Source organism: Oncorhynchus masou, chromosome 33 (genome assembly GCF_036934945.1).
Source record: "Oncorhynchus masou masou isolate Uvic2021 chromosome 33, UVic_Omas_1.1, whole genome shotgun sequence".
Taxonomy (NCBI): Eukaryota; Metazoa; Chordata; class Actinopteri; order Salmoniformes; family Salmonidae; genus Oncorhynchus; species Oncorhynchus masou.
Genome location: NC_088244.1, coordinates 37,981,304 through 38,003,847, shown reverse-complemented (window position 1 = coordinate 38,003,847; position 22,544 = coordinate 37,981,304). Strand labels below are relative to the sequence as shown.

The 22,544-nt window shown below is 45.4% G+C and overlaps 2 protein-coding genes across 4 annotated transcripts in view; one reads left to right on the top strand and one right to left on the bottom strand.

The window, feature by feature from the left end:
• Positions 1–3,392, bottom strand: part of LOC135528488 (rho guanine nucleotide exchange factor 25-like) — a 133,507-nt gene extending 130,115 nt beyond the window's left edge. For all 3 annotated transcript variants that reach the window (XM_064957601.1, XM_064957602.1, XM_064957603.1), the window contains exon 1: positions 2,974–3,392. In XM_064957601.1, the coding sequence (XP_064813673.1) occupies positions 2,974–3,069 (96 nt within the window). In that variant the 5' untranslated portion in view covers positions 3,070–3,392. The remainder of the gene's footprint in view (positions 1–2,973) is intronic.
• Positions 3,393–17,609: 14,217 nt separating this feature from the next.
• On the top strand, positions 17,610–21,472 carry LOC135527593 (photoreceptor ankyrin repeat protein-like). The gene is made up of 5 exons (XM_064956083.1): positions 17,610–17,867; positions 18,253–18,382; positions 18,722–18,862; positions 20,173–20,352; positions 20,685–21,472. The coding sequence occupies exons 1-5, from the start codon at positions 17,610–17,612 to the stop codon at positions 21,356–21,358; spliced, it is 1,383 nt and encodes a 460-aa protein (XP_064812155.1). The 3' UTR covers positions 21,359–21,472.
• The last annotated feature ends 1,072 nt before the right edge of the window (positions 21,473–22,544 follow it).

Genomic DNA, 22,544 nt, shown 5'->3' with positions numbered 1-22,544 from the left:
TACGTTCCGTCTGATGTCCGTGATGGATTGATCTGTTGGGGCCACACGTCTCCTCTGGTCGTCCTGGTATCCGTCGGACAGTGCACAGTCTTAGTGGGAAGTACTGGTGTTCCACTTTAGCTAAGGATGTGACGGTTTACATTTCCTCCTGCTCGGTGTTTGCCCAGTGGAAGGCCCCTAGGCACCTGCCCAGAGGGAAATTACAACCCCTACCCGTTCCACAACGGTCGTGGTCACTCCTATTGGTGGATTTCGTGATGAATCTTTCTCTGTCACACTGAAACACCACAATTGTCTCGGTCAGCCTGACCTCAGGGTTTCACCCCCAGAGTAATGGGCTCTGCGATCCTATTGCCAGGACCGGCCGGGGGAGTGGGTGGCTTTCATCCCCTGGGCAGAGATGGCCCAAAACTCCCTCTGCCACTCCTCCACTACCCTGTCTCCCTTTCCAGTGTGTACTAGGATATCAGCCGATCCTGGCACCGTGGCATCAGAGCCAGATTGAGGCACCTGCGGTGGATGAAGGCTTTCGGCGCTCGGAGGAAACATGGAACGCTGCCCATGTGCGCCTGCAACGGGCCATCAGGCGACAGAAGGCGAGCGCCGACCTCCACTGCAGTGAGGACCCAGTGTAATGCACCGGGGGATCGGGTCTGGCTCTCGACCCGAAACCTGCCCCTTCGCCTGCCCTGCCGGAAGCTGGGTCCGCGATTTGTGGGGCCATTTAAAGTCCTAAGGAGACTGAACGAGGTATGTTATAGGTTACAGCTTCCCCCTGATTACTGTATTAACCCCTCGTTCCATGTGTCTCTCCTCAGACCGGTGGTGGCTGGTCCTCTCCAGCAGTCTGAGGTGCGGGAGGTTCCTCCGCCCCCTCTGGACATCGAGGGGGTCCCAGCGTATACTGTGCGAGCCATCATGGACTCAAGGCATCGGGCGAGGGGCCTTCAGTACCTCGTGGAGTGGGAGGGGTACGGTCCGGAGGAGAGATGTTGGGTGCCGGTGGAGGACATCCTGGACCCTTCCTTACTGCAGGAATTTCACCGTCTCTACCCGGATCGCCCTGCGCCTCGTCCTCAAGGTCTTCCCCGAGGCCGGTGTCGGCGCGCTACAGGAGCTGCGCGTCGGGGGGAGATACCGGCACGACTTCCACCGAAGTTGGTGCCTCTCTTTGTTCGGGCGGCATTCCACGGCCGTTGTCACCGGCTTTCTAGCTGCCACCATTTCTTTTTCCATTTGTTTTGTCTTGATTGTACACACCTGGTTCCCATTATGTTATAATTTATTCCCTAATTAACCCTCTAGTTCCCACATGGTTTTGTGCATGTTTGTTCTATGTTTAGTGTTCAAGACTTCTTTGAGATGGTGTGTTTTCTCTTCATGGAAATGTTGTTGTTTTTTTTGAGTAAAGTACGTCTTTTACTCAGTTCTGTGTCCTGCGCCTGACTCCGTCCTAACCGCTGCACATTGACACATGACATATCGTGTCTGATACTGCACTGTAACACACCGTTTTGATTTCATTTAGCATCTGACTGGCTTCCATGTAAAGGCCTACAGCAGTTGTGTGTTTATAAAACAGTCATGAGAGAGAGAGGGGAGAGAGGGGGAGGGAGGTAGAGTGGGAGAGAGAAATATAAAGGGGGAGAGGGAAGGAGGGAAAGAGGGAGGGGGAGAGAGAAGGAGCAAGAGAGGGAAGAAGGGAGGGTGAGACAGAGAGGCAGTGAGGGTAAGAGAGAGAGACAGAGAGAGAGAGGGAAGCCTTAGTTAGAATCTCATGAGTTTGTTTAAGGGGAGATGTCTTAATCAGTACTACTCCAATTCCTGTGGCTGAGACACATCCAAGATTCCTCCCAACCACTGAAGAGAGACAACCAGGCACATACACTCTCACGTATCCTACTTGCTCTCTCTACCTATTACTCTGTCTATCTCTGTTAGTCTTCCTGTCTCTCTATTGCTCTTTCTCTCCCTGTCTCTCACTCTTGAACTCTCTCACCCACTCTTTCTTTATCACTCCCTCCCTCTCGGTGTCTTTCTCTGTCCCTTTCTGTCCTTATTGCCCGTCTGTTTGTGTGACTTGCCTTAAGCAAGAGTTATCCTTAAGAGTCAAGCTATCAAAAAATGTGTTAAAGTCCAAATGTAGCTTGGTGTTCCTGTTGAGAATGTTATTGATGTCAATGACTGATCGGATTATAATGGGTTACACACACACACACACACACACACACACACACACACACACACACACACACACACACACACACACACACACACACACACACACACACACACACACACACACACACACACACACACACACACACACACACTCTCTCTCATCTGCGGAACATGTTTGTTAACAGTCCATCTGAGGAGTGTCTGACCTATTGTCTTTAACAGATGAGGGTTAAGGGTCATGCCAATATGCGCACACACGTGCGTACGCACATACACACATATACACACACACAATCTCATCTGTGGAATGTGTTTGCATTGTAAACAGTCCATCTGATGTTGTCTGACCTAATCTCTATAACAGACGAGGGTTAAGGGTCATGCCATTAGAGTACTGGAAACTCTGGACACTTCAAAGACGCTAGAATTGCTAAAAATAAAGTCTGCACTATTGTCTCCATTCACACATATGAACAGGGGTTCATGTTCCTGATATGAAATCAGTTAGTTAACTTTACTGTCTTTGATTAACTTGTATGACCTATTTGGTCATTTTAATCTACAACAGAGATTTCCAAAACCATAAGAAACAAATAACCTGTTATAATTGCACTGGCCTACAACACACGTTTCTGAACTACAACACACGTTTCTGGACTACAATCCATTTCTATTCTAGCTTATCTCTAGGACGCACCAAAGAAGTGCTGAATGTGAAGAGAATATCGCAACCCAATAAAACAACACCAATTAACAACACTGCCACCAACCAAAACTTGATATGTCACTCACCCACTGTTGATTGGGCAATGCCAAGGAAGTCAGCATGTCAGCCATAGCACCCAGCATCTGGTCTGTCCGCCCCTGGTTCTTCTGAAGCGCCTTCATTCTTCCCTCAAAAACCTCTCCTTTTCTACTTTGCTCTCTCTCCTTCTTCCTTTCTCACTTTCTCCTCCTGTAAGTCCTCCCTCTGTTTGTTGTTGCCGTTCTTCCTTTCCTCAGTTCACCACGGTTTTTCCTCCTCCTCCTTTCCTCCACAGTCTGTCACTCCTCCTCTCCCTGTTTCTCTCCCCCTCCTCTCCACTGTTCCTTCTCTCTGTCTGTTCCCTCCTTCACCTCTCCTCCTACAAAGCACGGTGCCAGAGTTTAGAGCCGCTGCCTTGTCTCGTCCTGGCCTGGTCTGAGCCACAGGAACTCACACACACGCACACGCACACACACACACACACACACACTACACACACACGCCCACAAACACAATAAACACACTCACTCAGACACACACACCACACACGCACCTACACACACTGAGCGTGAGTCAGAGGATCTCGCATACACATAAACAATTACATTTTGAATAGGAGAACATGTTGTTGTCTGGAGCGTGCCTGGCTGGAACACTCACACATGCACGAAACACACACGCTGCCTGGGACTAAGAGTGTGCCCAGGCTTGCTGCAATGAGCTCAGTCCTGTCCTCACACACACAAACACACATACACACACAGGTGGTGGTTCACAGTGTCTCTTCTTCAGGTCACCTAGTCCCCTCTATACAGGGTTCCCTCTGGATGAAAATACCATCCTTCCCTTTTTTCCCCCCTCTATTCAGTAGATCCTTCACTCTCTCCCTTTTCCTTTCCCAAATGGATTCCTTCCTCTTTTCCTCTCCCGAGTGGCTTTTTCCTCTGTTCAGTAGATCCCTCTCTCTTTTTCTCTGACCACTGGATCCCCCTCTCTTTTATTCTGTCCAGAAAATCTCTCTTTCCCCCTTCCTCCTCTGGCTAATTCAGTGGACAGGGAGTGTACTGTTAGGTCCACGCTGAGATGTACTGCCCTGGGGCATTCTCTTTCTACCTTCTCTTCCCTTTTTCTTCTTCTCTTTTCTTATTTTACCTCAACATTCTCCTGCCTTGTTGTCATTGGCTGTCCATGATCACCTCCCCATCCCCAAACCCATCCTCCCTCTTTCTGTCTGTCTCTCCCCTCTCATCATTGCCTTCCTCCACCCCACTTCCTAGAGTCCCCCACTTCCCCTAACTACTTCAATCCCTCGTTTCCTCGAGCTCTCTCCCCTCCCTCTCTTCTCTCAGTTTCTCTACTGCTCCTGACAGTCTAACTCTCTTCGTCCCTATGGCCCTCTCTCTCTCTTTATCTCTCCCCTTGTCTGAGGGTGTGACACATGGTTTGGGTGAACTGTAAAGGGTCAGGACAGGCCCAAATAAGGACTGCAGCACACTGCCCCTCAGTGCAGGATGCCTCCATTTAGATTACGCAGTCACTGATTATACAGTAACAGTGGACTCACTCTGCAGACTGCACGCACACACACGCGCACGCACACGCGCACACACACGCGCGCACACACACACACTCAAGTACTTAGTCAACCCCAGATGTGTTCTCAGATAAGTGATTCACAGGCAGGGAGAAGCAGTAGCCTAGTGTTGTTGCTATTCTGCAGTGAGAGATTGGCCTGATAAGTGCTTGGTGATGGTGTATTTACGGTAGATTGAGACCCACCGGGTGTGATGGAAACGGCCTAGTTTCAAGTTTTAATAGTGTTATGTGCAGGATACACACAGAACACACCGGCCAACACACCGTCCAACAAAATGCTTACTTGCAGGTTCCTTCTGGACAATGCAACAACAACAAGCTCTTGTCCGTGTGCATTAGTACACATTCCTCTAGTCCTGCACACAGGGGCGTCATGCCCCTCAAACATCTGAGGGGGCACAAAATATATGAGGATGGCGTCTTGGTAGATAGTTATGAGGTTGGGAGCTTCATAACATTATCAAGTGGCTAGTAGTATTACAGAGAAAATAAATGAATAATGTTATTTGAAAAATCTGGCCCCTGTTCCCCCTATGGGCACGGTGCCTCTGCCTGCACATGCAACTGGTTGTTGTCATCGCTTGTTGGGACCATGGCCTGTATCCACAAAAGCCCTGTTTGTATCCTAGGTGCCGACGTGTCGTTTGTCTTGATCTTGTCCACGTTCTGGGTGTGCCCACATTTTTTGACAGGTGTACATGATTTAAAGATGCATTTTGTGATCTGATTGATTTTGTGATCTGATTGATCTGATTGAGATCAGTTTTTCTGACCACCTCCAGAGGTACTCAGGGATGCGTTGTGTCTGAATATATTACACGTGTTAGATGGATCTGGACAGTGATCATTATTACCCCGCCCTCAGTCATCATTACCCCGCCCTCTAAAATCATTGACAGGAGGCACCACTGACACATAGTATCAATATGTGTCTTAAAAAATATATATGCAGAACCGGTCAAAAGGTTTTAGAACGCCTACTCATTCAAAGGTTTTTCTGCATTTTTACTATTTTCTACATTGTAGAATAATAGTGAAGACATCAAAACTATGTTAAACAAATTCAAATACATTTTAGATTTTAGATTCTTCAAATCAGATGGAATGGCATATCGCTGCAGAATGCTGTGGTAGCCATGCTAGTTACAGTAAGTGTGCCTTGAATTCTAAATAAATCACTGACAGAGTCACCAGCAAAGCACCCCCTCACCATCACACCTCCTTCTCCATGCTTCACAGTGGGAACCACACATGCGGAGATCATCCGTTCACCTACTCTGCGTCTCACAAAGACACGGCAATTGGAACCTAAAATCTCAAATTTGGACAGATTTTCACCGGTCTAATGTCCATTGCTCCTGTTTCTTGGCCCAAGCAAGTACATTTTCCTGATTGACTGATCTACATGTCTTAAAGTAATGATGGATTGTCATTTCTCTTTGCTTATTTGAGCTGTTCTTGCCATAATATGGACTTGGTCTTTTACCAAATAGGGCTATCTTCTGTATACCACCCCTACCTTGTAACAATACATCTGATTGGCTCAAATGCATTAAGAAGGAAAGACATTCCACAAATTAACATTTAATTTGTTTTGGCACACCTGTTAATTGAATTGCATTCCAGGTGACTACCTCACGAAGCTGGTTGAGAGAATGCTAAGAGTGTGCAAAGCTATCATCAAGGCAAAGGGTGGCTACTTTGAAAAATCTGAAATGTAACTTGTATTTTTATTTGTTGAACACTTTTCTGTGTACTACATGATTCCATGTGTATTATTTCATAGTTTTGATGTCTTCACTATTATTCATAATGTAGAAAATAGTAAAAAAATCAAGTAAAAATCTGAAATGAGTAGGTGTGTCCAAACTGTAAGTCAACATCTAAGTATTAAGAATGAAGTATTTGTATTTTATGGCTGTATTGTTTTAAAAACCCAATAATGTTGTAGGTCCATCAGACCCGCAAACATTGGGTGAATAACAAAAACATGAACGCCACACAAGGGTTAATGTGTGTCTTATTGTCTATACAGTCATTCCCTTGTAAAGTTGTGTATTTAATCATTGCCGTTTTTCCAAGCTCAGGCATTAATTTACAGCCCAGTTTCATGTTAAGTTACATTGATTCAGTTCGCTAGTGAAAGTTTATTATCTTTAATTATTCCATGTCATTTATCTGCGGTTTGATCCGCTAAATGGATGCAGTGTTTAGAACCTCAAGATTCATCATTTTTATACAGTTGTTTTGTTTTGTGTATTTTTTCTGTTCCTATGCTTCACCAACCGGTCATGTTCTCCACTGTGTATACAGATGAGTGTCTTGATGAGATCTTGATTTGTTTTAGAATTAGGCCTAGGCAAAACTATTACTTATTAGTGAATAGACTGTTGATTTAAGTACTCTGACTCACAGGCACCAGTCCACTTCTGACCCCTATGTTGTGAACTTTTGGGGGATAGCCCCAGGAGAGACTCGAACCCAGATCCAGCAGCTGTCAAGCAAACATCTTATCCATTACACCAAGACGGCCGGTCAACTTGATGAGGTTGCTCGGTGTTAGGTTAAAGGGGAAATCCACCCCCCCAAAAAATGATATTTTGGCATTTTTTTCATTAGTCCAAAATGTTTTGCGTGTCAGCACTCAGGTTTTCAAGATATTGGACTTTCGAGAAGCAAAGTGTCACTGACCACACCATCAGCCTGGTAGACACCTCCTGTGAAAAGATAAACAAGGTGCTAGACTCCACCTTATATTTTTTATTTATTTTATTTTTATTTTAGCTTTATTTTACCAGGCAAGTCGGTTAAGAACAAATTCTTATTTACAATGACGGCCTCGGAACAGTACGAGTACATTTAGGTTGGGTGCTGAATCCTCGTATATATAATCCACAGTACATAAATAGGACAGCACTCCGGTGAATAAATGCAAAGGTACATTTTTATTGTCGTACGAACATTGGGTATAAGCCCTTCTTCACCGTGCCATGGCAAAGGCAATCAATGTCACAAAAACGATACCACACACAGGTGGTCATAATTATGAATAATCAGTCAGTATTGGCCCAATCAAGAGATCCCAGCAGGGGAAGCTGTGGGGGAAACATGAAAACCAAATAAAAATATATAAACGCACAATACAGATACATTATGACATCATTGCCTAAATGTTTGACCTGCATGTTTAAAACCTACAACAAAAACAAGAGAAATAACATTCCTCATTAAGGCCGCTGGAGAAAGAGTGCCTAAACAGTCTATCCAATTATGTGTCTCATTTATCCCTATCGCCTCCTGTGCCAGTCGGTGTTCAGATACTAATACTATAGCGCTTCAGGTACACACACACGAACGTACACATCCTAATAACTTTAAGACTATCCAAATGTATGTCACACCACTGATTCTTCCCTCTTCTCATCTAGCCTGGAGTCAGGAAGTCACACGTTATTCCTTGCAGAACTCCAAACTCTCACACACACACACACACACACATTCCAAGAACTCCAAACACTAGTTCCTCGCCCTTCCACTGCCAGAGCCTACTTGGCATGGACAAATATGGGGCTGATTTCTCTAACAGACTCATTCTTCACTGGTGATGCTGTAGAGCGATAGAACTTTGGGCTTTGCTCTTCAGAACGAGAGGAGGAATTATGAAGGTGGGGTGGAGGAGAAAGGAGAGACGTGGGTGACAAGGAGAGGAATGGGTGAGGAGGAAGAGGCTGTCAACCAGGCACATAGCTGAAAATAATCTAGCAGATCCCTGCAAGAGAGGAGTCTAGCAAAGTTAAGATCGGTGCTGGAAACTGCCAACAGTCTAATATTAGCTATGCACACAGCTGTCTTTAGAACCAGTACTGTGGCTAAACTTAGTTCTCCCCTCTTTCTATCCCCAGACCCCTCCCTCTCTATCTCACCAACCTGGAATCAGGGGTAAACGTACCATAGTAAAAGTTCATCCGAGACACACCAATTAGCATGATATGGTACATTTCTTATAGTATGTATTAATTTGAGGATGTCCATCATTAATTTCGTATGATAGGTTACGAATTGCAATTTGCATAGTATGTTACAAATTGAAATTCGTACGATATGTTATGAATTTTCTAAGTGTATGATATGTTAACGAATTCCAATTTGTTTAACTTTAGCTAGTTGGTTAGGTGGCTAATGTTAGCTAGGTCACCAACATAATGTAGGCTAGGGGTCAGGGTTACGGGTTAAAGTTAAGGTTAGGGTTAGGATTCAGGTCAAAGGGTTAAGGTCAGGGTTAAGGGAATGGTTAGCGAACATGCTAAGTAGTTGCAAAGTAACTAAAAAGCAGTAAGTAGCTGCAAAGTTGCTAATTAGCTAAACTTGTTCTCTATGAGATTCGAACGGCCAGTCTTTTGGTTGCTAGACGTTTGCATTATATGCGAACCCAACCACCCTATTTCGATTTTGACTTAAGTAACCTTCTGTCTTATATAATCATACCAAACTTAACATATGATACAAAATGTTCCGTATTTACATTTACTATGTTACGTCTAGTCTACACATTTATATTTTTGTCATTAGGCAGAGTCTCTTATCCAGAGCCACTTACAGTTGGTGCATTATCTTAAGATAGCTAGGTGAGACAACCCCATATCACAGGCAATAACGTAGCTATCAGTAGAGTCAGAGCTAGGGGGGTGGGTCAAGTGCTGGTTAAATTTGTTTTGGTGGGGGTTTTTTTGGGGGGGGGGGGTCGAGGTGAGGAGGAGTATTATTTAATTAAGACTTTTGAAGAGGTAGGGTTTCAGATGCTTTCAGAAGATGGGCAGGGACTCTGGCTTCATGGAGATGCTAGTTCCACCATTGGGATGCCAGGACAGAGAAGAGCTTGGACTGGGCTGAGTGGGAGCTGCCCTCCCGTAGGGGTGGGAGGGCTAAGAGACCAGAGGTGGCAGAACGGAGTGCTCGGGCTGAGGTGTAGGGTTTGAGCATAGCTTGAAGGTAGGGAAGGGCAGTTCCTCCTGCTGCTCCGTAGGTAAGCAGATATGGTCTTGTAGTGGATGCGAGCTTCGACTGGAAGCCAGTGGAGTGTGCGGAGGAACAGGGTGACATGAGAGAACTTGGGAAGGTTGAAAACCAGGCGGGTTGCAGCGGGCTGGATAAGTTGCAGGGGTTTGACGGCACAAGCAGGGAGCCCAGCCAACAGTGAGTTGCAGTAGTACAGATGGAAGAGGACAAGTGCCTGGATTAGGACCTGCGCCGTTTCCTGTGTGAGGTAGGGTCGTATTCTACGGCTGTTGTAGAGCATGAACCTGCAGGAGCGAGTCACTGCTTTGATGGTTGCAGAGAACGACAGGGTGTTGTCCATGGTCACGCCAAGGTTCTTTGCACTGGGGAGTTGTCAACCGTGATGGCGAGGTCTATGAGACCAGGCTGGTCTCCCTCCTACTCTGTGAGTTTGGGCTCATTACTTCATTAAGGTCAAAGGACAGGCAGGTACAAAATGTGAACTCGGATTGCTGGATTCAGTACATCATAGAACCTGAAATCAACTTACACACTCACTCTGTCACTCTCACACACCGAGGCACTTCCCCATTTTGTAACCTCAATATTCATTAGGACTCTGGAAAGAATTTGCATCCAGACAAATGAATCAGCATGGAAGGGAACATCAGGAAATGTCTGGTTTGGAAGATGTTTATAAAAATGTCATCCATTGAAAAAGTATAAATTGAATTCACATGTTCAACTGGATTTAATCTTCTTCATAGGACAAGTAAAATCTCCAATCTTTCAGTTAGTTTCTCATACCCAATGTCCACCAGATGCATATGCATTTTGATTTGCCAGATGTCTCGCCCACATTGTCCGTACTTGACACACACCTACATCTCTTTGCAACTAGCTAAAAGCTAGCTAGTTGGAGTCTGTGTGTGTACTTCCGTTTGTACCACCGCGCGCTAAAGCCGCCCGCGGGTTGAAAATATTGAATGCATGCGGTACACATAATGTACCGCAGCCTAGTGTGGCACCCCCAACGTAGCGTTGCGGACGGCTCCATTGACAATGAATGACTTCCTCCTTAACTCCAAAGAGTTTGATGCCTCTGGTGGACATGAGCTGTAACCAACTGTTGCGGCCATAGACTACATGGTTGGCGCATGTGGACTATGCTCTGCTGCCCCTGTCTGGTACTGGGTGGAGTTGCAGTCTGATCTTTTGTAATTCAACCTCCCCTTCTAAGAGGTGGAGAAAGGCATGTTGTTTTTCATGACATGGGTCTGTGTTCTCACAGACTGAGCTAGTCGTCTCTTCAACAGTCATTCCTTCTCTTCTCTGGGTTTGCACGAAATGGCGCCTCGTTCTTTATATAGTGCACTTCCCTATTCAGGCCCGGGTCAAAATTCATTCACTTCATAGGGAATAGGGTGCCATTTGCGATGGGATTCAGGTTTTGAATTTCCACTTAGGTGCAAAAGCCAGGCAGATTGCACTGAGGTTCGAGCTCAGATCACTGGATTCAAAGTCTGATAGTGAGGCTTGATGTCTCCTCCGCTCTGCTTCTACCCCCTCGCCCCCGCCCACCCCATTGATCGCTCTCCCCCGCTCTCATTCCCCCGGTCTCTCTGACCCCTCTCCCTCACTCCCTTCTCTCTTCTCTGGGGGATGTAGTGACTGACCCTGGGTTCTAAGCTGACATATGGAATTGTTTTAAGAAGGTCATACCATGGATCATTTAGGTATTTGATTTTTTCATTTTTAGGAGCCCTTTAAAATATAAAATATTGAATTTGGACGTTACTACTATATCCCATAAAACGCATTGAATAAGACATTCAGAAATGGCAAAAAAGACAATAAAATAACTCATAAGGAATAAGGTTTTGATGTGTCTGTCCTATATATAGGATATATAAGAAGGCTCAGGAAATGTATATATATATATATATACACTACCGGACAAAAGTCTACCATCAATTGACTCCAGGGGGGTGTAACCGCGGCATGTATCCTAACGGTTTTTGAGTGTTGAGCCAGTTACAGAAAGGTCACTGGTTGGATTCCCCGAGTCGACTAGTTGGAAATTCTGTTAACGTGGCACTTAACCCTAATTGCTACTGAACGTCACTCTCGATAAGAGCGTCTGCTGAATGACTAAAAATGTAAATGATATTTCTCTTCTTGTCTGTCAAACCAGTCAGGTCCTGCTACGATTTGAACTCTGATCACTGGATACAAAATCCAGACTACAAACCGTTGCACCATAGCACCTGGGAACTTGTGCTTTCTGGCATCATGTGAATCTCTCTGAATCTCTTTGTGCCTCGAATGACTGGCTGAGATGTTGCAACCTAATATTCCAACATACCTCCTACTGTATAAATGCCTACCACTTCTTGTTCTATGGAGCTTTTAGTTTAGTGAATATTACAGCATGTTGATGTCTTGAAAGTTCATTTCACTGGTACTGCAAAGTTGATCTGACAGAAACGCCAAAGGCAGCTTTTGATAAGCTATGAGACGTCTTCAATGGGCCTAGGGACATTTGATAGGATTGACAGAGATTGGAAGCCCTTAGTGTTTCCTGCAACAGCAGTCTGTTGTCTAATGAACTCTTAATGCCAGGCAGATGCTTCAATCGACGATATCTGACAGATTTTTGTCGTTTGTTTTATGTGTATGGCTACAGGGGTTTTCACAAGAGCTCGCTATGATAGGCATAGTTATAGAAATGTGGGTGTCCTTGCATTAGTGTTGTCAGTGAGAGGAGGGGCAGAGAGCTCAGAGAGCACAGGTACCTTTGGATGTGGATAATGTCCTTGCCTTAGGCTTGTTTTAAAAGGCTCAGCTCAACGGTGCCCTTAAACTGTACACTCAGGGATATTTTAGTGCTTCTAAGACATGGATGCTTCGAAACACATGTAGCACTGGCCCTAACTGGTCACTTGAGTACTGTTTACATACTGTTTTACCCAATATATATGTATATACTGTATTGTAGTCAATGCCATCCGATTCAACTATTTCTGTACATATACTATTCTATCCTATCTATTCTTCAGATATAATATATATTCTGTCCACATACTGTCCATAATGTCTATACATTCCATCACATATATATATATACTGAACAAAAATATAAACACAGCATGTAAAGTGTTGATCCCATGTTTCATGAGATGACATTTTTTTAAATCCCAGAAATGTTGCATGGCACAAAAGTTTATTTCGCTCATATTTTGTGCACAAATGTGTTTATATCTCAGTTAGTGAGCATTTCTACTTTACTTTCTACTCTATTTTTGATACTCCGGACTCTGACATTGCTCACCCTAATTGTTCTATATTTCTTAATTCCATTCTTTTACTTTTAGATTTGTGTGCATTGTTGTGTATTGTTAGATATTGTTGGAGCTAGGAACACAAGTATTTCACTACACCCTTAATAATAACATCGGCTAAACATGTGTATGCGACCAATGACATTTTATTAGATTTAATTCATTTTGAACTGTATTGGAGCTCTATTGTGCTTCTGCAAACAGCCAGTAAGGGGCAGACTTACTTAGTCAGTAAGCTCTCTGCTAGGCTGGTACACACCCTGACGACAAATTGCATACTATTGGGACTGAAAACACAGTTCTAAGCATCTTCTGTGTATCATTTCAAGTGATTGTAACCTATCGTCCATGTTACCTCATTTTATAGCAGACACCTTTCTGTGAACAATTATGTTGTGTGTGAATGTGGGTATGTGCTCCTCCCTCCCTCTATATGTGCGTGCGTATGTGCGTATGTGCGTATGTGTGTGTGTGTGTGTGTGTGTGTGTGTGTGTGTGTGTGTGTGTGTGTGTGTGTGTGTGTGTGTGTGTGTGTGTGTGTGTGTGTGTGTGTGTGTGTGTGTGTGTGTGTGTGTGTGTGTGTGTGTCCTTTGCATGCCATTTTTGGAACAATTAACTGACTAGGCCCCTGGCTCGCAGTAACAGCAGGGTTAGTTTGTTGTCCCTTCAAATGGATTAGACCATTAGAGAGGCTAGCGCTAACAGAAGGAGAAAGATGGAGAATGGCAACGAAAGAGGGAGAAGAATAGGATGGAGAGGGGGAGAAAGAGAGAGAGAAAAAAAGAGGAGAGACAAAGAGAGAGGGAGATGGAGATGGAGAATAACTTTCAAAGACAGAGAAAGAGAGCAGACCAGGAAAAGAGATATGCAACATAAGGGTAAAAAACAGGGAGAAAGAGAAAGAGAGCAGTCCCTCCTGCTCTGCTCCTTGCCAGCCTGTCAGGAGAGCTGCTCCTCCTGCTGTTGTTCCTTGCCTTCTAATCCTCCTGTAAATCTCCTGTAATCGGGATGAGAGCTGAGAGCATGCTGCCTCCCGACTAAATTAGACCAGCAGCTTCAGGCTGCCTGTTGCCTGACTTAGCATTCAGTGTCTATGTAAAGACCTGGAAGGAGGATTGCATGGTGGTGGTGATGCATCGGGCAGCCTAGGCTAAGTGGCCAAGCCAAGCAGAGCGAGGCACACCGTGTGAGGAGGGAAGGAGGAGGAGGTTGGAGTGGTCTATAGCTGGAGAAGCACGAGTCTGATGTCACTGGGACTCCTCCAAGATCCCAGAGGAAAAGAGGAACAGAGGAGGAAGAGGGGATGCTAATGCAGTGTTGACCCAGGAAGAGAGAGAGAGAGAGGGAGTAAACAAAGGAACAAGAGGAGAATACCCTATTGGATAGAGACTTTTTATGGTGAGACATGGACGTGTGGTGGATGTGGGTTGATTTATAACTATGTCAAAGGTCATGGTCCCACTAGTCTGTTTGTTGGGGAGTTTATCAGAGGCAACACTGGTTGTGGTTTGTTGTTACCTTTATAACCTATTTTCTCCTTCCACAGTTTGTTGTTCAGATAAACAACAGAACAGAGAACTTAATCAAATCATATTTTTCAGTGGAAGTTTTTGGAGAGAAAGAAAGAGAGAGAGAGAGAGAGGAGGGGGGCTTGTAGCGATACTGATCTTCATTCTTCTGAGAGGAACGACAGAACAGCAGAGGAATGAAAGCAAAGGCTTGTGGGATTAGAAGAGGTAGAGTGCTCCCCTCTGTGTTTTAACTAGATCCTACTGAAAGGAAGCTTTTAGACTAATGAGTAGACTAAGACCATGTATATTGTTAAAAGCCAACCGCTGCGGGGTAGGAAACAACAAAATACATCTGGTGTTCAGGGGAAATGAAAAGAGAGACGAGCTTACAGAACAGACTTATAGCAAATGTGTGCTCAGCGAGGGTCTTAAAACCTCTTAAGGATCTGACAATTTTTTCAATTTTCGCCAAAAATGACATACCCAAATCTAACTGCCTGTAACTCAGGCCCTGAAGCAAGGATATGCATATTCTTGGTACCATTTGAAAGGAAACACTTTGCAGTTTGTGAAAATGTGAAAGGAATGAAGGAGAATATTACACAATAGATCTGGTAAAAGATAATACAAAGGAAAAAAACAACCATTATTTTGTATTTTTTTGTACTATCATCTTTGAAATGCAAGAGAAAGGCCATCGTGTTATTCCAGCCCATCTGCAATTTAGATTTTGGCCACTAGATGTCAGCAGTGTATGTGCAAAGTTTTAGACTGATCAAATTAACAATTGCATTTCTGTTCAAAATTTGTATCAAGACTGCCCAAATGTGCCTAATTGGTATATTAATAACTTTTCATGTTCAAAACTATGCACTCTCCTCAAACAATAACATGGTATTCTTTCACTGTGATAGCTACTGTAAATTGGACAGTGCAGATAGATTAACAATAATTTAAGCTTTCTGCCAATATCAGATATGTCTATGTCCTGGGAAATGTTCGTGTTACTTAGAACCTCATGCTAATTGCATTAGCCTACGTTAGCTCAACGTCAGGGGACTCACCGATCCTGAAGAAGTTAAAACCCCCAAGGATTTATTTAAACGGAACTAGATCTGATATCTATGTCCACTAATCTCAGTACAAGATCAATCATCAAGCACCAAGTCTCCCAGTAGGGTGTCCTGATATCTAGGCCTCAAGCCAGTTACCAAACATTATCTTCTCAATGGCGGTTCTAGCTTGTATGACTCCCTGGACAAACCCCACAACAAACAAGAAGGGGGGCCCCACAACAAACAAAAAGAAGCACCATTCTGCACTAACTGGCATTCTTATTCAGATATTTGGAACAACACAAATAAATAATCATAACATTTACAACTATATAAATATACAAATATATACAAAAATACGACTCATGACTATCAAAAATAAGTAACAAAGACAAATAGAACAAATAAAAAAATAATCAAATTATTACACTGTTACCCTGGTGCTAACAAAAAACACACAAATAAAACTAAATTGCACAAATCCTATATCACGCAAATACACAAATAGAATAACACACTTAGAAAGAAGAGAACCAGATTATTACACTATTGCACTTCAAACAAGAAACACACAAACTAAATTTCACAACTAATTGCATTATTAATTGCACTAGTACGGTACAAAGTTAGAGGTACTCTGTTTGATAGATTCCCCACGCTCCCCCTACCTCGGGCTTCCAGTGGGGAGACCTGAGGTCAACCTACCCCCATCCCCTCCACATCTGGTACTTCTGAGTGAGATACCTGCCCAGGCAGTAGCCTGCCTATCTCCCAAACTAGAATCAGGGCGCCCACTCCGACAAGGTTAATTGACCCACAGTTCCACACGGTGACATGATACCATTGACGTGACATGCAAATGAGCAATAGAAAACCAATTGCGCAAATGTCACCATTCGGAATATATTTGTATATTGTTTTTCTTTTTGCATTTATGCATTTATTTCTGTTTTATTTTTTTGTGCGGGCGGGCGGGCGGGTGGGCGCCCCATGCCGCCCCGGCAAGATGCCGCCCTGGGCGTCTGCCCATGTCGCCTGTGCCTAAATCCGCCGCTGCTGTCAGGTTGCACAGTGCAGAAGGACAAGAGGGCCGACAATTTCTGACTGCCGTAATGGCTCAGATTACATCACCTCCTGTCAGTCACACCTAGTGGGGCTAGGTCCTCCTCAGGTTCTCCTCAGCCTGATTCACACCATAGGAACTAAGCGAGCCAGCCCTAGTCGAGCTGTACTGGCCTGGATACGTATCCCCAATAGTTGATGGAACCGTGCTGAGAAGGACAATGTGAAAAAGAAAATATCTGAACAAACGCAATTCAGATGAATCAGGCATTAAGGCTCACTTCAGGTAGGGGGTGAGTTGAGGCTCATCCACTTTAGAACCTCACATGGACTTGGACCAATCAATGGACCTGTCCATACACTCACACCATGCTGTCAATGGAAAACGTAGGAGTTACGACTGTGCTGTCTCAGGTCAATGAGAACCTTAAAAGGATGCTCGGGAGCAAGCTATTTAACGGATCAAGATTGATTGAAAGATATGGACGTGAGAGGGTCAACCAACTACAGTATGTAGGCTAATGATTAGAAAATGTTTTGTTGTCACATTGGTCATTGATTGTAGGGTAAATACAGCCTTAATGGCTATTCTTCTACAATATATGTCTGCAGACGCCAGCTAGATGGTTTATTTGAGTTGTTGTACTGTGAATCAGAGAAGTTTGAGAGACGCTGTATGAGCAGTTAAACAACACTCTGATCCAAAACAGATGATATGGTTGGGGAGAGGGAAGACAAGCGTACTATAATAGGGTACGAACAGGACTTTTGCTTCATCACATAATTGAGCGAGCCAGTTGCTACATCACATAATTGAGTGAGCCAGTCATTTCACAATGTGTAACTGAATTAGAGGTCTCTGTGTGATGCTCGAGTGTGACAGTGATATTGTGTGTGTGTGTGTGTGTGTGTGCGTGTGTGTGTGCTTGTCTGTGACCCTCCAGACAGTCATATTGTTTGTCTGTCCATTCCTCCAGAGATCCTCCAGGATGCGGTCATTATCAGCAGGGCAGAGGCAGGGTCCTTTCCACCTCCACAGGTTCTGACCCCATCCTTCTGGGGGCCGAGGAGGCCTCTTGATTGGGTGTGATCCCCTCGTCTTGGGGCTCCTGGAGTTCCAGCGATGGCTCATGCACTAAATGACCCGCAGCTGGGCGCTGGCCCCTCCGAGGACTCGGAACTCTCTCAGAACGAGTCTGAAACGGCCAGCTTGGTGTCTGAGGACTCCATCATGCCAGACTATGAGATGAGGCGGGGTGGAGGAGGCACCACCTCTACACTGTACGAGGCCTGTAACAGGAACGAGGCGCAAACCCTACAGAGGGTCCTGGAGAGGGGGGTTACTAAGGAAGAAGTCATGGAGCTGGACATCAACGGCAGGGTAAGGATGCACAAACAAACAGAAACACACACACACACACCTTACTTGCCCACATGATCAATAGTAACATAAGAAGTGTAATAGAGAAGTGTAATACTTCTCTCTGGTGTTCCTCGCACTACCCACCACTATCATCGAAACCATATTGGCCCCAGATATTGTAAATTAGAGCAGAGTTTCTCAACCTTTGGTCCTTGGGTCTCTGGCATGATGTGGACCAGTCCCTGAGAGGGTTAGCTGACACTATGTCAGTTACTCGAGTGTTGGTTTTAATGTAAGCGGTCCCACAAGGAGGATGAGCAAAAGTATGCCGGTTGCTGGTGTATGAAAGCATACACCTAGTTAATACCCACATGTCTTTGTTTCTGCTTTGACCGCATGTCAGAACGGCCTGATGTTGGCTGTCTCCAGAGGCTACGTGGACATCGTCTACGGTCTACATACGTGTCCACTGATAGACATCAACCACCAGGACAACGAAGGCAGCACGGCAGTGATGATCGCTGCCCAGGCCGGTAAGCACCGCGATATTAGGATGGTTCGCTTGGGTGAGCAAGAGGTGGGATGATTATATCATATCATTTCAACCTCTAACATGGCCTATGATTGGGTGGTCAAAAGTACTGCAATCAGGGAAGTATCTGGAAAATAAATCCCTTTACCGTTGTCGCGGAGCATACTGCTGAAGCATAAATGTAGGTTGTACTGAAAATGTTTGTTAAAGGTGTATAATAACATACAAGATCAAGTAAATCTGTGGAGTATTAAGATTCCCGGTGTTCTGGAGTTTATTTTCTATGTGGTTGTACTGTAACAACAACGTTCCTAATAACCCCCCCCCCCCCACCTCCCAGGCTACATATCCATCCTCAACTTCATCCTGAACTACTACCCTAAGGTAGACCTGGAGGTGAGGGACATCAGAGGCTTCACTGCCCTCATCAAGGCAGCCATACAAGGCAGGGAGGACTGTGTGTCTTCCCTGATAATGGCCGGTAAGTGACTGGAGTCAGTCAAATCAAGAATTGGAGTTCTTTGAGTTCAGGGTGGGAAAATCTTCTAAGGGCTATTTTCGTGGGTTTTCCTTTTCCAAGTGGCATAAATCCTCAGTCTCCGCACTGGCAATTTGCGAACATATCTTTTGTCTTGTTCTCGAAACAGTAAATGCACAGGTACTAGGGTGAAATGGGTTGTCAATTTGTCAACGTAGAAACAGAATGACTGTTCTTTTATTCATTATTTCTATGGTTTCTATGGTTACCATGAAAACTCTGTGTGAAAAAAGAAAAAGCGATGGCCTGGTCAGAAGTAGTGCACTATATAGGGAATAGGGTGCCATTTCAGACACAGACCAAGTGCATGGTTATGACAGATTCTGATGACGCAGACCTAGCTGAGTTAAGGGACAAATCGAAGGATTTCTAAGGAGTTCCCTTTCGGATCTTCTTATCTGATCTGGGACTAGCAGTTTTGGGTTACAGGCTGGATTAGCTAGCCCTGAGTGGATTTACCAGGACTGACATAGGCGCGACTCTGGAAATATCCCACTCAGTCTCACCTGTCACACGTTTATAAGCCAAAGACAGGTCAAAATGATGTTACCTTATTTACGTAGCGTTCTCCATAAGGCGCGGCTGGTTGGGAGTATTCCTGTGTTCATGTCTTACACCGACGTGCCTTATAATGTGTTGAATGAATGGTTGAGGACAAGCCTCTGAAAATAGACACTGCTAATAATGACTCCAATGACACATCGAGGAGCTAATTAACCAATTAACCCTAATGGAAACCTTAGGTTCTCCTGCCTCAAAACTGTAGATGCATTCATTCATTCAAGGCCATCGTCATGCTGTCTCGTAATTAGTCAAGGCAAACAAATGGTGACAAATTTCATAGTGTTTTTTTTTTAAATCTCCTGTTCTGTATCTCGCTGCACCATTTTGTGCTCCCTTAACGGCCACTTGGTGGGGCAATTATGCTGACTTTGAATACAAGTTACCTTCTGAAAATCTGATCATGCCCAGTTCAAGGTTTTATGCATCTGTTCTCTCTCTCTCCCTCTCTCTCTCTCTCTCTCTCTCTCTCTCTCTACATTTCCCTCCTCCCTGTCTCTCTCTCTCTCGCTCTCCCTCTCTCTCTCTCTCTCTCTCTACATTTCCCTCCTCCCTGTCTCTCTCTCTCTCTCTCCCTCTCTCTCTCTCTACATTTCCCTCCTCCCTGTCTATCTCTCTCTCTCTCCCCCTCTCTCTCTCTCTCTCTCTCTCTACATTTCCCGCCTCCCTGTCTCTCCCTGACCACTTACCAGGTGCTGATATCAACGTAGTGGACGATGTCAAAGGGAAAAGCATAACAGACTGGGCCCTAAAGACAAGTCGCTTCGAGGTCCTGCAGCGTCTCCGTCGCCTCCAGGCGTGTCCCGTCGCCGAACAGTTCTGCGATAGCTACGTGATGGAGTGGCCCGAGCTGAAGGAGCTGGTGGCTAAAGGTTTGAGAGACGAGAACCTGAAGGGTTGCTGGTTCAAATCCCTGCTCCAACTGGGAAAAATATATCGGGGAGGGATGCAAGCCTAAATAGGCTACATCACCTGTTGTTGTGCCTTTGAGCATAACACTTAACCCCTAAACTGCTTCAGGGGTGCTGCTGCATTGCAGCGGACACATGTGTGGAGGCTGTGTGTGTGTCTTGGGTGGGTAGGTATAAAGGAAAAAGACACATTTCAGTGTCTCTGTACTAATGGGATGAAAGCGTCTGCTAAATTGGCATGTATTCTTATATTGACAATAAAGTAATCTTCTTCTGTCTCCTATCTTCTAAAGCCATGGCCCCCAAGAACCTGACCCAGCGTCTGAAGGACAGCTTGACCTTCAGCTTCCCCAACGACCCTCAGGACAATGGGGTGTTGGACCACATGGTGAGGATGACAACGTCCATCCACAGTCCACTAGTCTCCATGGGCTGCCGGCCACTCTGCCCCACCAGCCCCCCCGAGGTCGGGAAGCGGCGGCTGGCTGTGCCGGAGCTGATGGAAAAGCACAGCAGCAAGGAACTGGAGGAGAGCTCCGTGTGTCATAGTAACGGTGTGAAGTGTTCCTTCACGCCGGCGCCGGCGTCGTCCTCCCTCTTGCTTGCCAACTGCTGCTCAGACACGAAGCGGAGGGGCAGTGTCGTCTCAACGGCTGCAAACGGCGTCCAGAACTTCCTCCCCCATTCCTTGGCGAATCGGAACAGTGTCTTCCCGTACGGCTGCATCCCCACGATCACCTTCACTAAGTCTGCGGAAAAAACACCCAAGAAGGCGAAGAAGACGAAGAGGCACAAGGGCCACCTGGAGCCTCCAGTCTGGAAGTACAAATCGGATAAGCAGGAGAAGAAAAAGGAAAAGGAGAAGTTGGAGGAAGAGAAGGAAGTGCAGGAGAAGGCACTTAAGAAATCTAAAATGAAGGCAGCCAAGGCGGCGGCCAAGGCTAAGGAGCCCGCCAAGGCAAGTTAAACTGCCAGCTGCCTGTTTGTAAACTGCCACAGAGTGAGGGCACAGAACCCTGAGAGAATAGAACGGCCTCTGTGCTGCCATCTCTTACTAAGTCCAATCTGTGATGATGTCATATAAGAGGGACGGGGGGACAGCTCCCCTGTGGTGGACCCTTTCCGGGGCCATCATGGAAGCCCAGTTTCAGCCCTGCAGTGGTGTCTTCAATAACATGGGTGGAAACTAGCATCTGAGCCAGACTAAGACTAATGGATGGACTGTTGTTTTTCCTCTTGATTGGGATACGCTGTAAGGACTTCCTGAAATGGCCTGAACATTCCTAGACTTTACTATTCATGTATCTATCAAGAGGAATATGCTTTTTATATGTTAACTTATTTTGTCGTTTCATTTTTGGGGAGTCAGTCGTTAGAAAGATCAGTAGAGTTTGTTTGGGCTTCCGCTTTCTTAACATACAGCATGTCTGAAACAACTAACTATTATCGAAACTGTGAAGGAACCAGAACCATAGCAAAGAAATGTCAAATGTCTATCTGCTCCCATGCCTCAACCGATCCGTCAGGTTCCTGCGCCCCTGCTGACCCGACAGGTTTCCATGCCTCAGCTGGCGTGACAGGTTCTCGTGCATCAACAGGGGTGACCGGTCTGCTCCTGATCCCCGGGTTCCTTCCCCTTTGACGGTGTCCTGCGGCTAGAGCCGTGTGTCGGGGGTCGGGGAGGGGGTACTGTCATGTATACTCCCTCTCCGGCCTCTAGGTCATCAGACTGCTTATTACCCCGCACACCTGTCACCGTCGTCTCGCGCACCTGCGCCTCATGACACTCACCTGGACTCCATCACCTCCTTGGGTATCTTCCCTTTATCTGTCACTCCCCTTGGCTCTTTCCTCGGGTGTTGTTGACTCTGTTTTCATGTCGCCGTTGTTTGTGCTACGTGTTATTTGTTTATTAAAGCACTCACTCCCTGAACTTGCTTCCCGACTCTCAGCGCACTCGTTACACCGGGCTAGTTAAATCAGGGATAACCTCAGTTTGATGAGGCTCAGGTTCTTAGATAAGCCAGACACCGAGTGACTTTATTATTATGTGGCACAAACTGACTCAGAAGTCTTAGCTATGTTAACAGATGCACTGTAGGTACAGTGCAACTGTTAAAGGTAAACTTGGCGAAGTGACGTTGCCACGAGCA

Bases quoted from the DNA above. Each gene is read 5' to 3' on its own strand.
- LOC135527593 (XM_064956083.1), top strand. From the start codon at position 17,610: ATGGCTCATGCACTAAATGACCCGCAGCTGGGCGCTGGCCCCTCCGAG. The intron at 17,868-18,252 runs GTAAGGATGCAC...ACCGCATGTCAG, and splicing joins AGCTGGACATCAACGGCAGG to AACGGCCTGATGTTGGCTGT. The intron at 18,383-18,721 runs GTAAGCACCGCG...CCCACCTCCCAG, and splicing joins GATGATCGCTGCCCAGGCCG to GCTACATATCCATCCTCAAC.